We start from the raw sequence: 19,876 nt of genomic DNA, 5'->3' as shown, positions 1-19,876 counted from the left end.
TTATTTTTCCGGTGGAAACAAAATCCCATTTTGGCCAAAAAGTACAGTTTATACGTGTGGTGGGGGGCTCAGAGTGCGTCCACTAAGGAAATATAGGCTTTCTAATGAAACAACTCGCCTTTGTTTTGGTGAGTAGCAAAAACGTTCTTTTTATTTACGCCAAAGAGTAGAGGCTGGTCTGCATTCATGCGAGCGTTGAGTTGAGAGTAACATAGCTCTAAATGAAACGCATTTAGAGCTATGGATCAGAGCTAGGTCATTGGTCATCTTATCAGTGTGTAATGGGCCCGGCCCTGCCCCCTCTGCCTCTGCACAGCAGGATATCCGGCAGCCTGGGTGATTAGGGCAGAGTGGAGCAGGCCGTCAGGCCAACTGTGTACACCTGAGTGGGGTGTGGTCTGGGAGAGTATATAGGGCCTCTCCTTCCATGCTCTCAAGCCAGCTCGCTTTCCTTCCTTCCAAGCAATTGCTGACCTTTTGCAACACTCACACACAGCACACTCCATACATCCTATACACTGCATACATACCAGTTTATTTGATTATTGCTTCACTTATTTTAATTTAGAATAATTCAAATATAATTTAACAGGTTTGCCTTGTGTGTGGACTCCCTTTTTGTCATGTATTTGCCCTAGAGTGCATGACAAGTGTCACCTAAAACTGGAGTTTGAATAGCCTTTGATATGAGGGGTAAAGTGTTTCTCCACATGCACCTCCAGATGAGGATCCTCACTGACAGGTGAACCAGTACAAGGTCAACAGTGACAAGAGAACACAATTGTGTGGGGAATTCAGGAATTGTCTAATATTTCACCGCAGGAGTATACACTTTGACTCTACTGGGATTGAGACTGAGTACTTAATATGTCTCCTGACTAGATGCAGTAGGGCAGGCTAATGCATCATTTCAAGAATAAATGTACTTTTTAGAAGAACTCTCAGATTTTTCGCAATCTGTAATCATATAATATTTACCATTCATTCTTCAATGTCTTGTCTTGTCTTGTTCCTTCTTTTACAGTTTTGCATTGCAATGTCCTGGGTGGGGTGACCGGTCCATCCTGTTACTCTATGGCATTGGCAACCAAACAGATTAACTACATTAATATTAACGTTATTAAAGAGCAAGAGGATGATGGATCAGTCAGTGATGTCAGCACTCGATCAGCAGTGTTTGAGCGCTATAGTCTCTGAGAGAGAGAGAGAGAGAGAGAGAGAGAGAGAGAGAGGAGAGCTGTTGACAGCCAGAGCTCAGATGGTATTTGAGGGGTGGGTGGGTATAGGTAGGGAGGTAGGTATACTAGGTAGCCTAGTGCACAGTCAGACAGTATACGGAGGTAGGTAGATCATGCTTTGTCATTGAGGACCTCGCCAGCATTCTCCCACTGCATGCACGTCCCGAGCTCCCGACAGTCAGTCAGCAAAGCATGCTGCATCCTGATGCGCTCTCCTGTTGTGCACCTATTTGGAATAGCCACCTGGAATGGATAATGTAGGCCTACGTGCGGTCCGTGCTGTTTGTATACGACCGCCGGATTGAAGAGGGGCACGCACGTATATAGCCTACTGTTGACGCATGTCATTGTTTGAAACCGGGGGACGAGACACCGGTTTCCAGAAGTGTCAAATAAAGATTCGACCTGTCCTGCGGATCGGATGCGCCGTCACTGTCTGCATGCATGTCTTGCCTCCAGCGCCAGGCAGCAGCCCCGGGTAGTAAGAGATTCATAATCCATCTTTCTTTTTTTACAGGTTATTCGTAGAACGTTTTTTTTTTTTTTTTTTTTTTTTTGCCGTTTTAAACATTCCAACATGTCCAGATTTCAATCATCCATGCGCAAGCGGCTGTACAGCTTTCCGCTAAACATTGTGCAAAAGCCCTGCGTGATTGACGAAGGAGGAGACAACAGCGACAAGGACACTAGTAGGAAAAGTATTGGGCTGATCGAACATCTGGCCTCTCTGTCTCCGGCGGGCAGCTGCCGGAGCGTCGAGGAGGGCGGAGTTGACTTGGAGACGGACATCACCACCGCGGTGAGGACGACCAACTTGAACGGAGACTGTCGCTTGTTTAGAGCAGGCAGCGTCTCTTCCATCACCGGGGGGCGACACCCCCTCGGGTCGGACCCGGTGAAACGGCGGCGCCTCCTCCCCGAGGCGGATGAACCCGAACAGCGAGGAGCCACGGCGGGTGGCGGCTGCTGGAGCGGCGGGGGCATGATGGGGAGGACAAATAACGTGTTCAGTGACCAGTCAACTAGTTTCATCAAGTTGGAGGGCTCCGAACAAACCATGCCGGAGGACGAGTACCAAGCCGGTTTCATGCACCGGCAGTTTGGCGCGATGCTTCAGCCGGGAGTCAACAAGTTCTCTTTGCGTATGTTAGGCAGTCACTCGGCCGTAGAGCACGAGAGAGAACGCGTCAAATCGGCAGGATTCTGGATAATCCACCCCTACAGTGATTTTAGGTAATTTGTGTGCAAGAAACAATTTCTCTACATGAACACAGCTCAAATATCCTCCTGGTGATTAGATTATGCAGGCCCATTGGGACCTTAACTTGAAATCAGGAGTTTGATTTATACGAAAAGTTAAATAGGCTATAGGCCAAAGCAGCAATTGACCCCTTGTTTGGTAAAAAATGATTAGGCCTTAACATTTTCCAAATAGGGATTTGATCACACTTATTGCAGGGCCAGCATGATGATAGGAGGATGCTGCCAGCATGCAAAATCCTCTTCAACCCGCATTGACTGAGAAAACATATATATCATCTCCTTGTTCGTACTGCATGGGCAAATTGAGAAAATTGTGTGTGTGTGTGTGTGTGTGTGTGTGTGTGTGTGTGTGTGTGCGTGCAATTGGAGTACTATCAGACATACAGGTACACGCGCACACACACACACACACCTGTATGTCTATGATAATACTCTAATATTTATATACAGTAGGCCTATAGCTATCACAGATGAAAGCTGTGTAACTTTCGTTGTATAGACATCAGTTTGTTGTATACACACAAAGGCCCATGCATCAATGATTCCCTAATTCACAATTGGGGAGTGTGTGTGTGTGTGTGTGTGGGGGGGTGTGTGTGTGTGTGTGTGTGGGGGGGGGGTGTGTGTGTGTGTGTGTGTGTGTGTGTGTGTGTGTGTGTGTGTGTGTCACGACAATCTCCATCTCCTATGTTTCACGTTTCGATGCACAGAAAACAGCGTTCATCTCACCACCAGAAAGGGATTTTCATGCAATTTAACCTTGAGGGCTTGCTCTCATCACATTCACTGATGTACGTACAGTATGTATGTCTCTGCAGCTTTTCTTTTTTTTCTCTCCCTTCACTCATCTGAATTACACTTTTTATCATTTAGCGAGCTCAGTGGATTACATAGCATGCATCAGAATGCCATCAGGGACCTGTGGTAATCAAATGGGTTAATCAAAATAGCAGGCTAACATGACCATTGGAGATATTACAAGCACATTATCCATGCAGTGGAGATTATTACAGTACAATTAGTCTAATGGAGTAGAGATGGTGAGGACTGGGGATGGCATGCCATGCTCAGAACAAACACATGGCAGACAATGGAATGAAAATGTCGTAGGGAATCAGGACAGCCTGCAGCTGACCAGCTGTCAACTCTGTGTGCCGTGTTTGTTTGAGGTGTCATGATGTGATGCTTTGTTTAGTTTGGGTCACATCTCCGGGGGGGTCTGTGCCTTGCTTTAATTTGGGCGGGAACCCCTTTTGGTGTTAGCATTATGTTAAGCTTTAGCTATTGAAAAATAGTCGATCTACAAGCTCATAGCGCGCCACGAGCTTGTAGGTCTGCTATTTTTGAAAAATGACTGACGACTGACATAGAAACATAGCTTTTTCAAAAAACTGTCAGGATGTAGAAGACATTTTTAGAATCTGATCTCAGGTCAAATCGACACCAGCGTCCTCACTTCCCACATTCACACACACACCAATGGTGGCAAGCTTACACCAACCGACTCATTGGAGGCAAGTAGCTCATGAAACGAGTGTGAAGCAAGCTTCTTCCATCTGGCGGAGTCAGGTTAGGGATTTTCATCTTCACAATCTGTTCCAACAGAAAAACACAAAACAACAGCATAACACCAAGACAATACTGTACATGAACTACACAAAACCATCATATCAGTGAGGTAGTTTGTTTCGTGCAGAGATGGCTGAAACTGGGAAATGGGACAAAACTTTTGCCAAATATCTTAACATGTGTCGTGACATGTTTTCATTGTTTTGAACTTGTAGATGTGCTGCTGTTGCCAAATATTCACCCCAGAATAGTGACGCTATAGAGCGTCGCAGTCCCGCCCCCTCGAGAGACCCGGAAAATAATTCCCCGTTCATTTTCCTCATAGACTTTTCAAAACGTTTTTATTTAAAGACGTTTATGCTGCAGACAAAGCCATCTCGAGTTGTCACAAATCATGACAATAAATTAGAGAAGAAAAAAACGGCAGGTTACAACACTTTTCGTTGTTGTTTTTCTTCTTTGTAATTATTAGTTTGGTCCAAAATATTGTGTTGTTGATTTGTCACGACTCGAGTTGGCTTTGTACGACGCTTAAAAGGTCTTTAAATAAATGCCCTTTGAAATGTCTATGGGGAAAATGCATTGGGAAATATTTCCTGGGCCTGCATGGCGTCGTCATGAAAGACTGCGACGCTCTATAGGCAGGGACAAATTAGCCATTGGGCCAGTGGGGCCGTGGGCCAGGGGCCCTCTTGGGGGTCAATCCGTCCCTGGCTATAGGGGTCACGGGGTTAAGTTAAGTCACCAGGCACACTGAAGTGGTACGCTGTAAATTGAAATAGTGCAGGACATCAAGCAGAGCGGCTGGAAACTAAAGCCTAGGATAGAGGACTCTGGTTGACTGTGAGCAATGGGCTATAACTATGCTCCATCAAAAGGAGCGATAGGCATAAGTTAAAGTAAATAAGTACAGGTGTGTGTGTTTTAACTACGCCAAATTAATTTCTTAAGTTTAGTTAACAAACACTGAGGATTTTACTTAAACGTAGTAGGATGTTGTGCTTCAACTGCATTCTGGCAGCAAGTGATCTTCAGTAGGAATGATCCCCTTTTCAGCTGTCCTGGTTGATCTAAGCCCTTTTTCCTAATTTTAAGCCTTTTTGTGTTGGTTACTGCTGTCTCTTGTTCGCTCTCTTCTGTAGTTGCACTTTGATCCATTGTCTATGACAGCAGTGTTCTTTTTCCAGTGATCAACAACAAAACCATGAACATTGGAGATGTTTCAGGGGAAAAATGCAAAGGTCCATGCAATGCTTTACATGTGTTTCATATATATTCTGTACAAAACAGATTTGTAAATAGATGTTGGACCCCGCAAACACATTGTTTCTCAGTATGTTTTGGATATATCTCGTCTATTATTTATTTGATCCCATATATTTTAAACCTGCACGGCCATTGTTTGTATTATTTATAACACACTGCATATACCGGTAACTTCTTTTGAAAGGGTAATGGGGTTTTATGGATGCCGCGTGCGTACAGTATAGGCTATTGTGTTTGCCGGTAGCGGGCTAAAACCGTGCTGTCCCTTTTTTGGTCCAGCTGTTCCAGTGTCCACGCGGGCACAGTGACGTGCAATACAGCAGTAATGCTAACTACTCAACATCTGGCTGATGGTAGCTGACTCCTGGAGATGACATGGAATCCCGGGAGATAACGGTGGATTTAGCTGGAGAGGGGAAGTGCAATTAGGACCAGTGTGTTGTCACTGCATGCGCTGCAGAGCCAACAGGCAGATGAACAGAGAAATTCAAATGCTTTGTTTGGCTAGAGAGAGAACATAAAGCTGATTAGAACAAATGGCTGTCCTCATGCCCTCTCGCCGCTTTGCCTGTTCTGTGATCCTCTCTGCTGCTGTATAAGTGATTACAATATGTTGCACACTGTGTTACAGCCTCTGTAACACACACACACACACACACACACATTACACACTTGTGCTTTTTACGCATTTATACTGCGAGCGTGATTAATGAAGGTTTTGCTACTTTGATTAACTTTTTGCTGCTTTCAAAAGTTCTGCTTTGTATGGTCCTGTTCATGTGAAACTTTCAGTAATATATATATATTCTTTTTTAAACATGCATCATTATCAGTCCTCTGGGATAATTAAGGCTATTTATGGTGTGGTTATGCTATGGCACAGGCCAGAACAATCCTCACTGCTGTAATGCACGCATGATACTTATGAGATAAGTGGCAGGTGCTTAATTATAACGCTGCAATGGACAGGAAGGAACTCACAAACACACTTTAGTTCTCTCTCACTCACTACACAATACATCCTTGCACGTGTTACAGTACATGAGCATGTGCACACACACAAGTATACAAACAGGAGCCATATTTGGTAAATTAATGCCTTCCATGTTGTGCCATGCCCCTGTGAAGGTTACTAATGTTAGTGTTTTTAAAGGAACACCATGTATTTTGTAGATGTCTATTCAACATGTTGTTATGTGTGGTAGACTTATACAGACACTTATCATCATTCGATCTACAGTTGCAGTAGTTACTATAAATGTACTTTATGTGAAGACTATGCATTCTATTAGGCTATAACACATAAAGTTATTTAGCTTTCTTGGACCAAGCAAAAATAGCTGATTGATCCACAAGCTGTACTTGTACATACTGTGACACTTTGAATATGTTAAAATATCTCAGAGGGGGTGTGAGTCAGTCTGCTGGTGATGTAGCAAAGGGATAGAGAGGACCCAATTAACACATATGAACACAGGGCTAGCGAGTCATAGCATGAAACACACGATAACATTAACAATCAAGGAACATGAGAAGTGAGCTGGTATAGCACAGGCTTGATTTAGAGAACTAGAAAGGTTCGTTGAGGACGTGGATTGTATTTTATATAAGTGATTTGATTATTATTTAAAGTAACCCTACAATGGTTCAGTAGCCTATGTTGATGTAATGTAGCCTACTTTAAGACTATTTTTAAACACTAGACTAGAGGTTAGGGGTGCCATGCAGCCCGGCCGATCCGACCAATATGTCAGTCATAGTGTTGTACCGGTCTGACTGTGGTCTTTTTGTGCCCAATACAACATGGAGATCCCTGATTTTATCAGTATATGCCCATATATTGGCATGCAGAGTTTACTTAAAAATTGACTTCACTCAAATTAGTGTAACTTCTCCCGTAATACTCTTGCTGCCCAACCGTTTATTGGATAGAAACCTGGACTCACATTCGGGGCCTCTATGGCAACATGTGAGAACTGAAAGTTAAGCTGATTTGAGAACGACAAATGTTTAGGAGATTGCGTACAACAACCAGGCGATTGCAGTTGCGCTGATTATTGGAAAAAAAAGCAATTGGCCGACTTGAATAATTATAGGTGGCCTTTTTTGCTGTGTCTAATCCATTTAAACTTAAACTGGCGTATGTATATCTTCTCTCAACTCTGGCCTGCGTCGCTGTCCATGGTGCTGAAGAGGGTGCATGCATAGGCCGGAGTTATGTTGTGTTATTCATTTTGCATTTTGCACTATTAAAATAACTTGATTGTATCCGTGTACCATGTGAACAATTGTGCTTAGGCCTTCTCTTGTTGTTAAGCAGTCCGAGCGATTTATCAATGTGGCACTTTGAGCTTGAGAAGCAGTGTTTAGTTGCAGTATAGGCAGTACAGTACAGTGCAGTATTTGTAGCCCGGTGGATTGTAAATCACAAACCTCTATAATTTTGTTTGGTGCTGGTGGTGTTTCTTTTGACAATTTGTCATTATTGTGCTGTAAAATGTGTGTGCATGTGTTGTTATTTGTAGAGAACCTGTTTAATTTGTGTTGTATAATGACATAGCCTCTTTATGTTATAGTTGTGCTATGATTTCCTGTATGTAGACTTGATGTTGTTGAGTTCAAAGGCCAGTTACATTAGTCTCCCTTCTGTGCCCCCAAAGCATCATCTTGATCGACTGGAACAGTTTATGGCTGGGTCTGAACTACTAGTTTTCCATTAAAAATGTGACATATGAGAGAGCCCCTGAAAATATGTCATAATTTTGAGGGACCCCGTTGATTTTGTGTAGCCCTATAGGGCCTTTTGTGCTCTTAACCCTGCCCTGCAATTGCTATTAAATTTGACACATTGAAACCTTGCTCCCCCATGTGATTATCGGGGTGATGTCACTCACTACACCTGCAATTTAGATTAAATCAGCTGTGAGAGGGGGAGAGGGAGAGAGTGAGAGGGAACATTTCTAAAATTTCAAACAAACAATTTCCTTTTTGTCTTTAATGCACAATACCCGGATCCCGCAGTCAAGTCATTAACCTGTTGAGCTTCTTGCCATTATGAGAAACTGCATATGGATTCATGTGAATTCCATTTTATGTTGTCTTAAAGCCTCACTATGTAACTTTTTCTCAATCATGAATATAATGCAATTTTGTCCAACCTGAATGGTAGAGTATGTTAATACAATATAACTTAATAATATAATTTGGGTGGTTGTATTTTGTGTCCCTGCTCTTCTACTGAGACATTTAGATTGTCAAAGGTCATGTCTTGCACACATTTTGACCTGATGGACAAGACTCAATTCATCCGCCGAGCAAGCAGGCCGGCGCTATTAGTTCAATGGTAAGAATCTCTGCACTGTCTTAAGCAGGAAACCAGGTATAAGAGGAAAGTGCTGCTTTCAATGCATTCATGATTTGTGTGGCAATTTAAATCAAGCTTGGATAAGTGGAGGTTTTAAACACCAACTCACAGATAGACACTAACTGAGGTACTGCATCTTGAAATTCTTTGTGTGATTTCCCAATGTTGGGGGCTGCGTATAGACTACCATGTGATCCAGCCGTGTATTCCTGGGTGTTGCAGGTTCTACTGGGACTTGATCATGCTGCTGTTGATGGTGGGAAACCTCATCATAATCCCAGTCGGCATCACCTTCTTCAAGGACGAGCACACGCCGCCCTGGATCGTCTTCAACGTGGTCTCCGACACCTTCTTCCTCATGGACCTGGTGCTCAACTTCCGCACTGGCATCGTGAAAGAGGACAACACGGAGATAATCCTGGACCCGCAGAGAATCAAGATCAAGTACCTGAAGAGCTGGTTCGTGGTGGACTTCATCTCCTCCATCCCCGTGGATTACATCTTCCTCATCGTGGAGACGCGCATAGACTCGGACTTCTACAAGACGGCGCGCGCCCTGCGAATCGTTCGCTTCACGAAGATCCTCAGCCTGCTGAGGCTGCTGAGGCTGTCCAGGCTCATCCGCTACATCCATCAGTGGGAGGAGGTAGGCCCCACGGCGTTGTTGTTGGGTCACTGTCACTCACAACACAACAGCAACCCAAAACAGCACCGTTCATAGGCTGAATCGCCCATACAGTACGCAAGGGACTTTTCAACTTTTAACCTTATTTGTAGAAGTAATTAAAAGCTGGCACAATAAAGTCATCATGACTAAATAATTAAAATAACAAACAATTAAAAAACATTTTGATTTGAAATGTATCCAGGGCTTGTACCTAGTCAAGGCACACCTGTATACATACTGTAGCAAAAATAGCCAAACGTACAAGCTCACAACATGACACATCCCCAATGCACTGTTTAACCTGACTCATGTTAACACCATTTGTGGTACAGACATGTGTTTTCATTCATAAGTCAGAATATGTCATCAGTATGTTAGAATTTTGTGACATTGAACTTGTTTTTAGCAGTATCATAGACCCCGAAATGTTAAATCAGATCTGTGACACGTAAAGTCCCCAGTATTGATTTAACTCTCGAGTCGACAAGGGTCCAATTTGGACAATTGTTAACACTGACAAGAATTAAGTGAACGCTAGGGACATTGAACACAGGATGCCGATGCCCTCCCCCAGAGCCCAGACCCATAATCACTCGTCTCACTTTGGTTACGAATGGTTTATATCAAGTTCAAGGTTTTGATCTTTGTTGTAATTCCTACCACGGCTACAACCCCTGTGGGCCATTATAGTGATGTTTGACAATTGCTTGTGGCAGTATGGGTGGTCTGACAGATGTTAAAAACAATGTGGTCTGTTGAGGGAATTCCTACCGTCACGCATACACTGTAGCACCAAAAAAGATGATGTATTATGTGTCGTCTATCAAGGGATATGGGTTTGGTTGTTGAGGCTACAGTCCGTAATGCCAGTATAATCTCTGTGTCACAGGTGTTTCATATGACTTATGATCTGGCCAGCGCCATGGTGCGCATCATGAACCTGATCGGTATGATGCTGCTGCTGTGCCACTGGGATGGATGTCTGCAGTTCCTGGTCCCCATGCTGCAGGACTTCCCCGCGGACTGCTGGGTCACCAGAAACAAGATGGTGGTACGTGGTTTATTCATGACACAATAACCTGTGTGAATCTGTATACCCCCCCCCCCCCCTCCCAAAACTATCATAATATAATGAACTATCTACACTACATCTATGTAGCACATATCAATTTCACAGTCCTTTCATTTCGCTCCTATGCCACCAAAATGTGGAACAACACCCTCCAAAAGTGATTAAGACATGCGAATCCCTTGACTCCTTCAAAACCGCTCTCAAAGGGCACATAAGGACGGCTGCAATTCTAAACTGCCCCCGTGAAATCTGAATCTTCCCCCCTCATCGTATATGTTTTTCCCCCTTATTACCCCCTCTATGATGAGGGGGTAATACTGTGTAATACTTTATTGGGTCGTCCACTCACAGTTGACAGTTTTTGTATTGAGTTGTTCTTGAAATGTACTGTAATTCTGCAAACTGTTAATAAATACTTCAATCAATCAATCAATCAATCAATCCTTAACATTGAGACATGAGTTACAATAAGCTTTCAACAAAAAAAAAACACAAAAATCTATAATTAGGTCGGCTTATTCTCGGTAATACGAGGGGTTCTGTCCCTGTTACAATGCACTAGAGTCTAGCGCATTTTGTAACAGTCTATAGGCCCAGGCGGTGGCGTAACTGTCTGGGCACCCGACTGGTAATCCAGTCGCAGTGTGCCGCGGGTTCGACTCCCGAGCCCGACACGGCCTTTACTGCATGTCTTCCCCCATCTCTCTCCCGTTTCCTGTCAGCCTACTGTCTATCCCTTCAAAAAAAACAATAAAAGGCGTAAGCCGCAAAAAGATATTTAAAAAAGAAACAGTCTATAAACCCCTGAGTAATGGATGTTGAGGTGGAGCGCCACACCTACCAGCGCATGACAGCTGCACCCAAGCCGTGCCACTCATATGCTGAGTTGGCGGTGCCCACGAACCCATGAACTTGTGGACCAAAGGCGAGAGCTCTACAAAGTATCAAATTCAAGCACATTTAAAACAACCAACGATCAAACAGAGCATCAACATACCTGTATGACCGACAATTCCTGGATTCTATATTGTAGATCAGTGGTTTTCAACATATTTGTGCACACAACACAACTGTATTCATAGCAAATAGCCACAATACAAGCTCATAATGAATAATGCCTGCCCCAAAACACGCTCGCCCCCCCCCCCCCCCCCCCCCCCAGGTCAAATCAGCTTTGTGTATCTGTGTGTGCCACGGAATGTGATGATTTGATTGGCTGAGCACACGAGTGTGATTTATTTTAATCTCTATTGGGGAATAAGTGCACATATAAGTGTACTGATATAATAAAAAAATGATTCATAACATTTTGTTATAATATTTGATTCAATAATAATGCGGGGTTGTCCCAAAATCCCAAGGCTGGAAGTTTCGACCTCGATCGGCACGCCATTTTGAAACCACTAAATGTAGATATAGTCAGAGATGTTGTCACTCCTCATGCCATGTTTATCGCCTACAGAACGACACTTGGCAGGAGCAGTACTCCTACGCCCTGTTTAAGGCCATGAGTCACATGCTGTGCATCGGATACGGCCTGTACCCCCCCATAGGCATGGCCGACGTGTGGCTGACCATCCTCAGCATGATAGTGGGAGCGACCTGCTTCGCCATGTTCGTCGGACACGCGACCGCACTGATCCAATCCTTGGACTCATCTCGGAGGCAGTACCAGGAAAAGGTATATATGTGGCTTATCCCAAGTGTGTGCTCTCTGTGCTGCATATGGTATGAGATAAATTATTATCAGAAAATATTTGCCATTGACTAGGCATGAAGGTTTGTACAGAAGAAATTATTCTGTAAAAAAATATCATAGACTTGGCCACACACATGACGTCACGAGCGGCACACACAAAGCCAGCGTTGCCCCTCAAAAACAACAGGACAAAAGCATTCAGGAGGCCGGGAGGCCCTTGTTGCTTGTCTGCTCCTGAAGGACACTGTAGTTAATTTGATTAGCTGCAACCTGCTGAGCACAAACTGTATTTATCAGATGGGGGCAGAGGTGGAATATTGCAGTGTGAGCAGTTTTTTAGAAGTCTGGTGCACCATAGGGACATAAACCTGTACAAAGCCTGGTGTTTGCTAACCTAATGAGAAATATTACCTTGTCTACACAAATAATGATCTCAGAGATAAGCGTGTCCTTTATGAAGGAAATAACTCCTGTTTTCTTTGGCTTCACAGTATAAACAGGTGGAGCAGTACATGTCTTTATGAAGGAAATAACTCCTGTTTTCTTTGGCTTCGCAGTATAAACAGGTGGAGCAGTACATGTCTTTCCACAAACTCCCCGCTGGCATGCGTCAGAGAATCCACGATTACTACGAACACCGATACCAGGGCAAGATGTTCGACGAAGAGAACATCCTGGAGGAACTCAACGAGCCACTGCGAGAGGTCACATCTCATTATGATGAAATCCTAATCCTTACTGATGATTTCTCAGCTGACTTTCTTGAGAAGAAATGAATGTATTATTTGTGGGACATTATTAACCTTATATTGGGTGGAATGGTTCTGGATTGTTAATATCTACAGTAATAAGGACGTAGCTGACTTTGGTCATCATGAATTAGCTGGCCCGGCTGAGGCCACATGTAATCCAAAACACAATAATATAGTCGTTTTTTTGGGGGGGGGGGGGATTAGTAATGACTGGCAACTTGATGAGCAAAGAGCCTAGCTTTAAGAGCTTTCATAAGCATGTATAATATAATAACACAGCCAGTAATTAAACGTCAAAATGTCCATCTCTCTTTCAGGAGATCGTCAACTTCAACTGTCGCAAGCTGGTGGCCTCCATGCCTCTCTTTGCCCACGCCGACCCCAACTTTGTGACCTCCATGATTACGAAGCTGCGTTTCGAGGTGTACCAGCCCGGCGACCACATCGTCAGAGAGGGCACCATCGGCCAGAAGATGTATTTCATCCAGCACGGGGTGGTCAGTGTCATCACCAAGAACAGCAAGGACACCAAGTTGTCTGACGGCTCCTATTTTGGTGGTGAGTTCAACCGTTCACTCTCTCTGGGTAGTACACAATGTTCATTGTTCTCTATTATCACTGCTGTAACATAAGACTTTGTTTGCTAAAACTGACAATTCATTACCTTTTTTCACATATAATGTGAACACTACCATTCAGGGCTGGACTGGGACAATAATTTGGCCCGGTCATTTTCGCATGAATTTGGCCCAGACCGGCCCACCACAACCAGCGCGCAGATAGCAGAAACTCTACCGGCCACTCCGTCGAGGCACACACAAACAAGCCCTAAGCCCTACAGGGTGCTGTATGTCTGCTGGAGCCATTCTGATCGAGTCATTCAGTTCAAACCCATGGTTGGGTGTTTTAATAAAGGTAGAACAAGAACATATAAAATTCAACATCTAGATAAGCAGAACATAAAATCAAAACAAGTAGAACATAACATAAATACAACATTCACTAGTAGGAATAAACACACCATTGGAGAGATTTAAGGGATTTATTGACAGTGCAGAAATGGAGGGATGAAGGAGGGATGAATGAATGCAGATGTGTAGGTTCCGGGGGGGGGGTCGCCGACCCTGGAGTCTTTGGGGAGGAGGTCGAATGGCATTCGTCACGTGGCGTTCGTCGTAAGGTGTTCGTCTTACGGTGCGCATGGACGATATCCCGCCGCAGGAACCTAAGAAGGAAAGGAGAGAGTTTTGTTTTAATCGTTTGATCCACTTTTGGCGAGGTGAATGTAGTAGTTCTAGTGCTGAAAAGCTCCTTTGGGGGGAGCGGGGAGAGGAGCTGCTATGGAGGTGAAGGGGTGGGGGTGGGTTGCGAGAAGCCTGTAGGAAGGCGGCTAGTGTGCGATGCAGCGAGGCGGGCGAAAAACATGGAGGATGCTGGGTGGTACTGGGCAGGTATAAATAGGGACAGATAGATTGACGGGGAGGGCGGAGAGTGGCATGAAGAGTGGCCAAGGTGCGTTTCTCCTCCTCCTGAACATCTGTTGTTCCAACTCCATTCTAGATGGGCAAAGTCTGTGACCGTGACAGTATTATTGCTGTTATGTTGACATATGACAGCCTACGGTAGAATGAAATAAGACATGGCAGGGCCTGTCCTATTTCATTCTACCTGTCATATTGTGACTTATTGTTGCTGTGTGTATTGGAATGTGATGTACAGTATTGTGTTTTTATGAGCATTTGAGTTGATTGATTCCCATTTTCACATACAAAACAATAAAAAGACCACAATTGATTTTCATAATCTTGAATTCGTAATAGAAATGTTCGGAAAAATCCAAACTGAGGTTGCAATGTATAACCAAAAAAAGAACAGAGGCAAAACTATCCTACTCACATTCAGGATAACGTTTTGTACACAGGACATGATGATTCCTATGTATTTAATCCTCTGTGTTAATCTCTTACTGACAGCATGTCCATGCAGTAGTGTTAGCATTATGTTATGCTTTAGCTATTGAAAAATAGCAGATCTACAAGCTCATAGCGCGCCACTTGCGCGCTACGAGCTTGTAGGACTGCTATTTTAGAAAAATCGAAGAACGACTGACATAGAAACATAGCTTTTTCAGAAAACTGTCGGGATGTAGAAGACATTTTTAGAACCTGATCTCAGGTCAGAATGGGTTAAAAGAAACGGTAATAATGATGGTCTAAGTGACGTGCTGTGCTTTGCTTTCATTCTCTTTCCCCTGCAGAGATTTGCTTGCTGACACGAGGGAGACGAACGGCCAGCGTGAGAGCAGACAACTACTGCCGCCTCTACTCGCTGTCCGTGGACAACTTCAACGAGGTGTTGGAGGAATATCCCATGATGAGGAGGGCCTTCGAGACCGTGGCTGTCGACCGCCTCGACCGCATAGGTGAGCCCTCCGTCTCCGCTGAGAGACGCAGAATCGACCGTTTTCGGACTGTATAGTATCACTTTATACAGCACACATGTGAACTGTGCCGCGTAGAGACACACATCTATCGTGTTGGTGCATTTAGACGCTCAATCTGAAAAGTTTAATCTATAAATAACAGCACTTTGTCAGCATTTGGAAGCCAGACTGAAGCTGTGTGGCACTCCCTATTTGAGACGGCTTAATAATAATTAGGTGTCACGGTGTAAAATGAACTCCATATGTGTGCGTGTTACAAACACGCACAAGGTTATCCAACCGGCTGAAAAGCTTATCACCCTCTCAGTCCTTTTATCATCATTTTGAAGGGACATTGCATATTAATGGACACTACACCGGATTTAGCAAATATGCTAGTTTACATCCGCAGTTCAAACACAAAACATGAAAACTAAACGGGGAGTCATTACACTATAGGAAACAAAGCATAAAAATCATACATACAATGTATGTGCGTGCATCTATAAGAATATTCCCTGTTAGACAGTCTTGGGACCACAGTCCACTGGTTGAGGAACATTCCTGCACAATATAAGATCCACAATTATAGTTTGTCCTTTCTTTTAACAGGAAAGAGGAACTCGGAGCTACAGCACAAAGTTCAGCATCACCAGAGTTCCGGCACCCTCGACCTCGAAGAAAATGAGATCATCCAGAGGATAGTGCAGCACGACCGAGACATGGCCCAGTGCACGCGGCTGATCCAGACCACTGCCGCCCAGAGCCTGAACCCTGGCCCCGTTCCGCCCTCGCCCACCCCGGTCATCTGGGCGCCGCTGGTGCAGGCACCCCTCCAGGCAGCCGCCACCACCATCACGCCGCTGGCCCTGGCTCTGTCTCACCACCCTCAGCTGCCTCCCATCCTGTTCCGCCACCCGCTGCCGGGTGGTGGTTCATTCAAGGACCCGTGCGGCCTTTCGAGGAGAGTCCGCGGTTCTGGGCCCGGCTCTCCTGAAAGCTCCACCAAGTTCCACTCTGGGGTCGACACTCCCATATTGGCGTCCCTCAGGGCGCAGTACCTCTCCTCTGCCCCCCAGCCTGTCTTCACCAGCAGCTCACACTCTCAGTCATCACATCTACCTCAGGGCCACACGGCAGGTTATTTCCAGCAGGGGGCAGCGGGGAGACTCGTTGGGAGATTCCCCGTGTCCTTGGCTCCTAGTATTAGCCCTCTGATTGCCAGCACAGTCGGCCCCATACAAAGCCATTTGCAGCAGTCCTCTCACGCCAACACTCAGCAGATGGAGTCCAGTCATGGCCGAGTGTCCAGGACGAGCAGCGGCGTGAGGCACCATTGTCCCTTCATCTCCGGCCCCCTGCAGTCCTCCGGTGGATATCAGCCAGAGCAGCTGGCGGCTGCAGGGTTTGGGGTCTCTTCCTCCCTGGTGCACCACAGTCTGACTGGGATCCAATCTGTATTCCTGCCACAGCCGGTTCCTCCAGAGCACTCTGCCCTGGCCTCCATTTCCCAGTATGGCTCCGTGGACGGTTCCCCAAGCTGCACACCTCCAGGGGCCAGTCCCAACCTCCAGAGCCCTGCGGCGGGCAGGACCGTGTACCGCGGCGTGCTCCCCAACGTGAGCTCCTACTCTCCCCTGCCCCCGCCGACCGCCCTGTGCCCTGTCAGGGTGGCCAGTCCCTCCAGTGAGAGGGCCGAGGGCACAGCGGGTCTCTTTACCCAGGAAATAAAGACTATCTCAGGCTCTCAGAGCGCCATCCCCCAGCAGGAAGCGCATCTGCTAATTGGCAGTTCCTCTGATGGTTTAGGAGGCTCGTTAAGTCCTTTACCCTCCTCCGCCTCGCCCCTGAGTCGGACGCACGCCGGGCCCGAACCTCAAAACCCACCCATGGGCACTCATTACTCGTCATCACCCACCCATGGGTCCCCTCATCATAGATCCCCCTCTACGACAGAACACAAACACTCCAAACTCCCGTCCAACCTGTGAGGTCAAAACGCTGTCACTGTGTCACCTTTGGTGACACTAGAACTGCAGGAAGATGACTTCCTCCAGGACATTTGTGGGTGTGGGGTGTATGCTCATATACAGTATGGGGGAGGTCAGAGACCTTTTGTATTCAGCGTGAATGGATAGTAGGTAGTAAACGGACAATCTTGGGTATTTTTCTAGAGGACATTGCTACTTTGAATATGGTATTGAATTGAGGAAGACAATGTATAACTTTCAGTCAGTCATTATATGTATTATATTATAACCCCAGCTCTGTAATTTGGTCTTTGTTTTAGTCCTTTCTTTAAAAAAATATACTTTCATCCTGACAGTTTCTTTGCGTAAACTTTGAGCTACATTCTTTTAGTTGACACTCTTGAAATAATTGTATCCAGTTTTGAACAAAAAACACTTTCCTATTTTATTTGTCCTTTTTGTCATTTTATAGTGTATTGTGATTGTGAAAGGTTACCCAAAAAGAGATTCAGTGATGAAATAGACTGTGAGAGAACAGCTACCGTCACATTTTGACCTGAGATCAGATTCTAAAAATGTCTACTACATCCTGACAGTTTTCTGAAAAAGCCATGTTTCTATGTCAGTCGTTCTTTGATTTTTTGAAAATAGCAGACCTACAAGCTCGTAGCGCGCCACTCGGTGGCGCGCTATGAGCTTGTAGATCTGCTATTTTTCAATAGCTAAAGAATAACATAATGCGAACACCAAAATGGGTTCCCGGCCAAAATGGGTTGTAATGAATCTAATGTAACATCAGTAGTTACTGGAATAGATTTCTAAGAATGAATCCGCACACCGTTACTGTAAGTTTGCTCGCACAGTGTGTGTTTATTGACAAGAGATAATTGACATAAGATGAAGAGATGACCTCTCTTCAATAAATACACCTGGCAGCATGTTTGACTACTTTTACCCCTTAACCACAAAAATGTTATAAAATATTTTCCAAAATAGCCAATGTACAAGGTCACAAGTTCAACAACAGTGGCGTGTTGTGTGGGCTTGTGTGACCTTTCTTATTTTTTATTTTCAACTATGATAAAATAGCCAAAATTGGGATACCAGGGTTGAAGTGGTTATGTGTGGACCTTTTTATTTGATTCTGTGTCTATCCTGCACCTGTTTACCAGATCAGGTGTGTGTTCTCTACTCTAGTTTACTTTGTGTCTAGGAATGAATCCCTCATGTAATCACAGTGGTTTTCAACCCTTTTCATATCAAGGCCCATTATTTATTCGGCATTTGATGAGATTTAGCCTCTCAGACCCAAAATGTATTGGATACGTTGGATAAGATTTTGTCCACTTATTAATACAACACATGCTGTATTGATGTGGTGCCGTTGATAACAGGCAGACGTTGATCAAAATAACAATTGTTCTACATTCTCTAATTCTGTAGACTTCTTGTGAATTAAGTAATGCAGATGTTTAAGCAAGGGTTAAAGATCTAATAAGGGTCCATTTGGTTACCATCTCGCGTAACTAGGCACCACCTGGAACCCCCTCAGGGACCACTGGAGGTCCCCGGACCACTGGCTGAAAACCACTGCTGTGTCTGGTGTGAATGTACCGGACAGAAAGACCACAGAACAACATGGATTCCAATAATTACGTGGCAGTGAAACTAATCTGAACAGGAGCTGGTTGTTGTTGCTAGAGAGACTGTGTATGCACACAGTCCCATCTTGTCCTCCAAAGCAGCTCTGGGATTTGGAGACCTGCACAATTAATGGCAACACATTCTGTTATGAGAACAATGGAAGGTGCACACATACTGTAATACCCCGAGCTAAGGTTGTGTGCGCGCCATTAGCACCCTTATGCAATAATCTGTGGTTTTGTGGTTTGTTTTCTTGTGTTTGTTTTTATGGGTGCACAAAGGTACTGTGAATTGAAGCACTGTGTCCTCTTCAGCAGCGAACGTGCACGAGTGAAATGACTTGTTGTCTGTAAATAGTAGCCTACAGATTTCAAGCTGGGTAAATAGCGAATGTGGATAATCAAACATCCTGAAGCCAGCGATGCACTAAGCTTGATCTGAATGTTTTTGCACCAATCAAAAGGGCTAAGAAAGTGGTTACTTGGAAAGAATGTCAAGTATTATTGCTGCATATTATACCTCTTTCATTGTATTGATCATACAATTTGACTTCTGTTGAACAACTGCTGCTTGCGATGCTATGCTGAACCAATAAGGAATAAGCAGTCTTGGACTGATAGCTTTCTGTTTTTTGTTTGTTTGTTTGTTTTGTTTGTTTTGTGTTCACTGAACCAGACCTGTAGGGATCTTAAATCCTGCTTCTTGTGTTTATAATTCCATCTATTTAGGTCACACCCACTTTCTGCGCCTCTCAACTAGCTGTGAGGGTCACACATCTCGGAGGGTCTGATGCCCGAGGCTCCAGTTGCCTAGTTACGGCTAGCTCGAGGCCCAGAGCCACTGAGGCTTTTCCTGCCCCGTAGTCTGACTGTCTGACTCTGACCCTACGGGGAAATGGAGATAACATCAACATCAACTAGCCAGTCACTGCCACAGTGGGCTGGATCAAT

General features: G+C 44.8%; 1 protein-coding gene across 1 annotated transcript; it reads left to right on the top strand.

Annotated features, from left to right (window-relative positions):
• Positions 1–1,815: 1,815 nt before the first annotated feature.
• Positions 1,816–17,303, top strand: LOC310858083 (potassium/sodium hyperpolarization-activated cyclic nucleotide-gated channel 3-like; the record flags this gene model as incomplete). The annotated part of the gene is made up of 8 exons (XM_083764141.1): positions 1,816–2,471; positions 8,923–9,346; positions 10,257–10,418; positions 11,902–12,120; positions 12,696–12,842; positions 13,208–13,448; positions 15,148–15,312; positions 15,925–17,303. 8 exons carry the CDS (start codon positions 1,816–1,818, stop codon positions 17,301–17,303), a joined length of 3,393 nt encoding a protein of 1,130 aa, XP_083620267.1.
• Between the last annotated feature and the right edge of the window lie 2,573 nt (positions 17,304–19,876).

This window comes from Protomyctophum parallelum (genome assembly GCF_964188405.1).
Source record: "Protomyctophum parallelum genome assembly, chromosome: 4".
NCBI classification, from domain to species: domain Eukaryota; kingdom Metazoa; phylum Chordata; class Actinopteri; order Myctophiformes; family Myctophidae; genus Protomyctophum; species Protomyctophum parallelum.
Note: the sequence above shows the minus strand (reverse complement) of the source record. Positions and strands in the feature narration are given on the sequence as shown.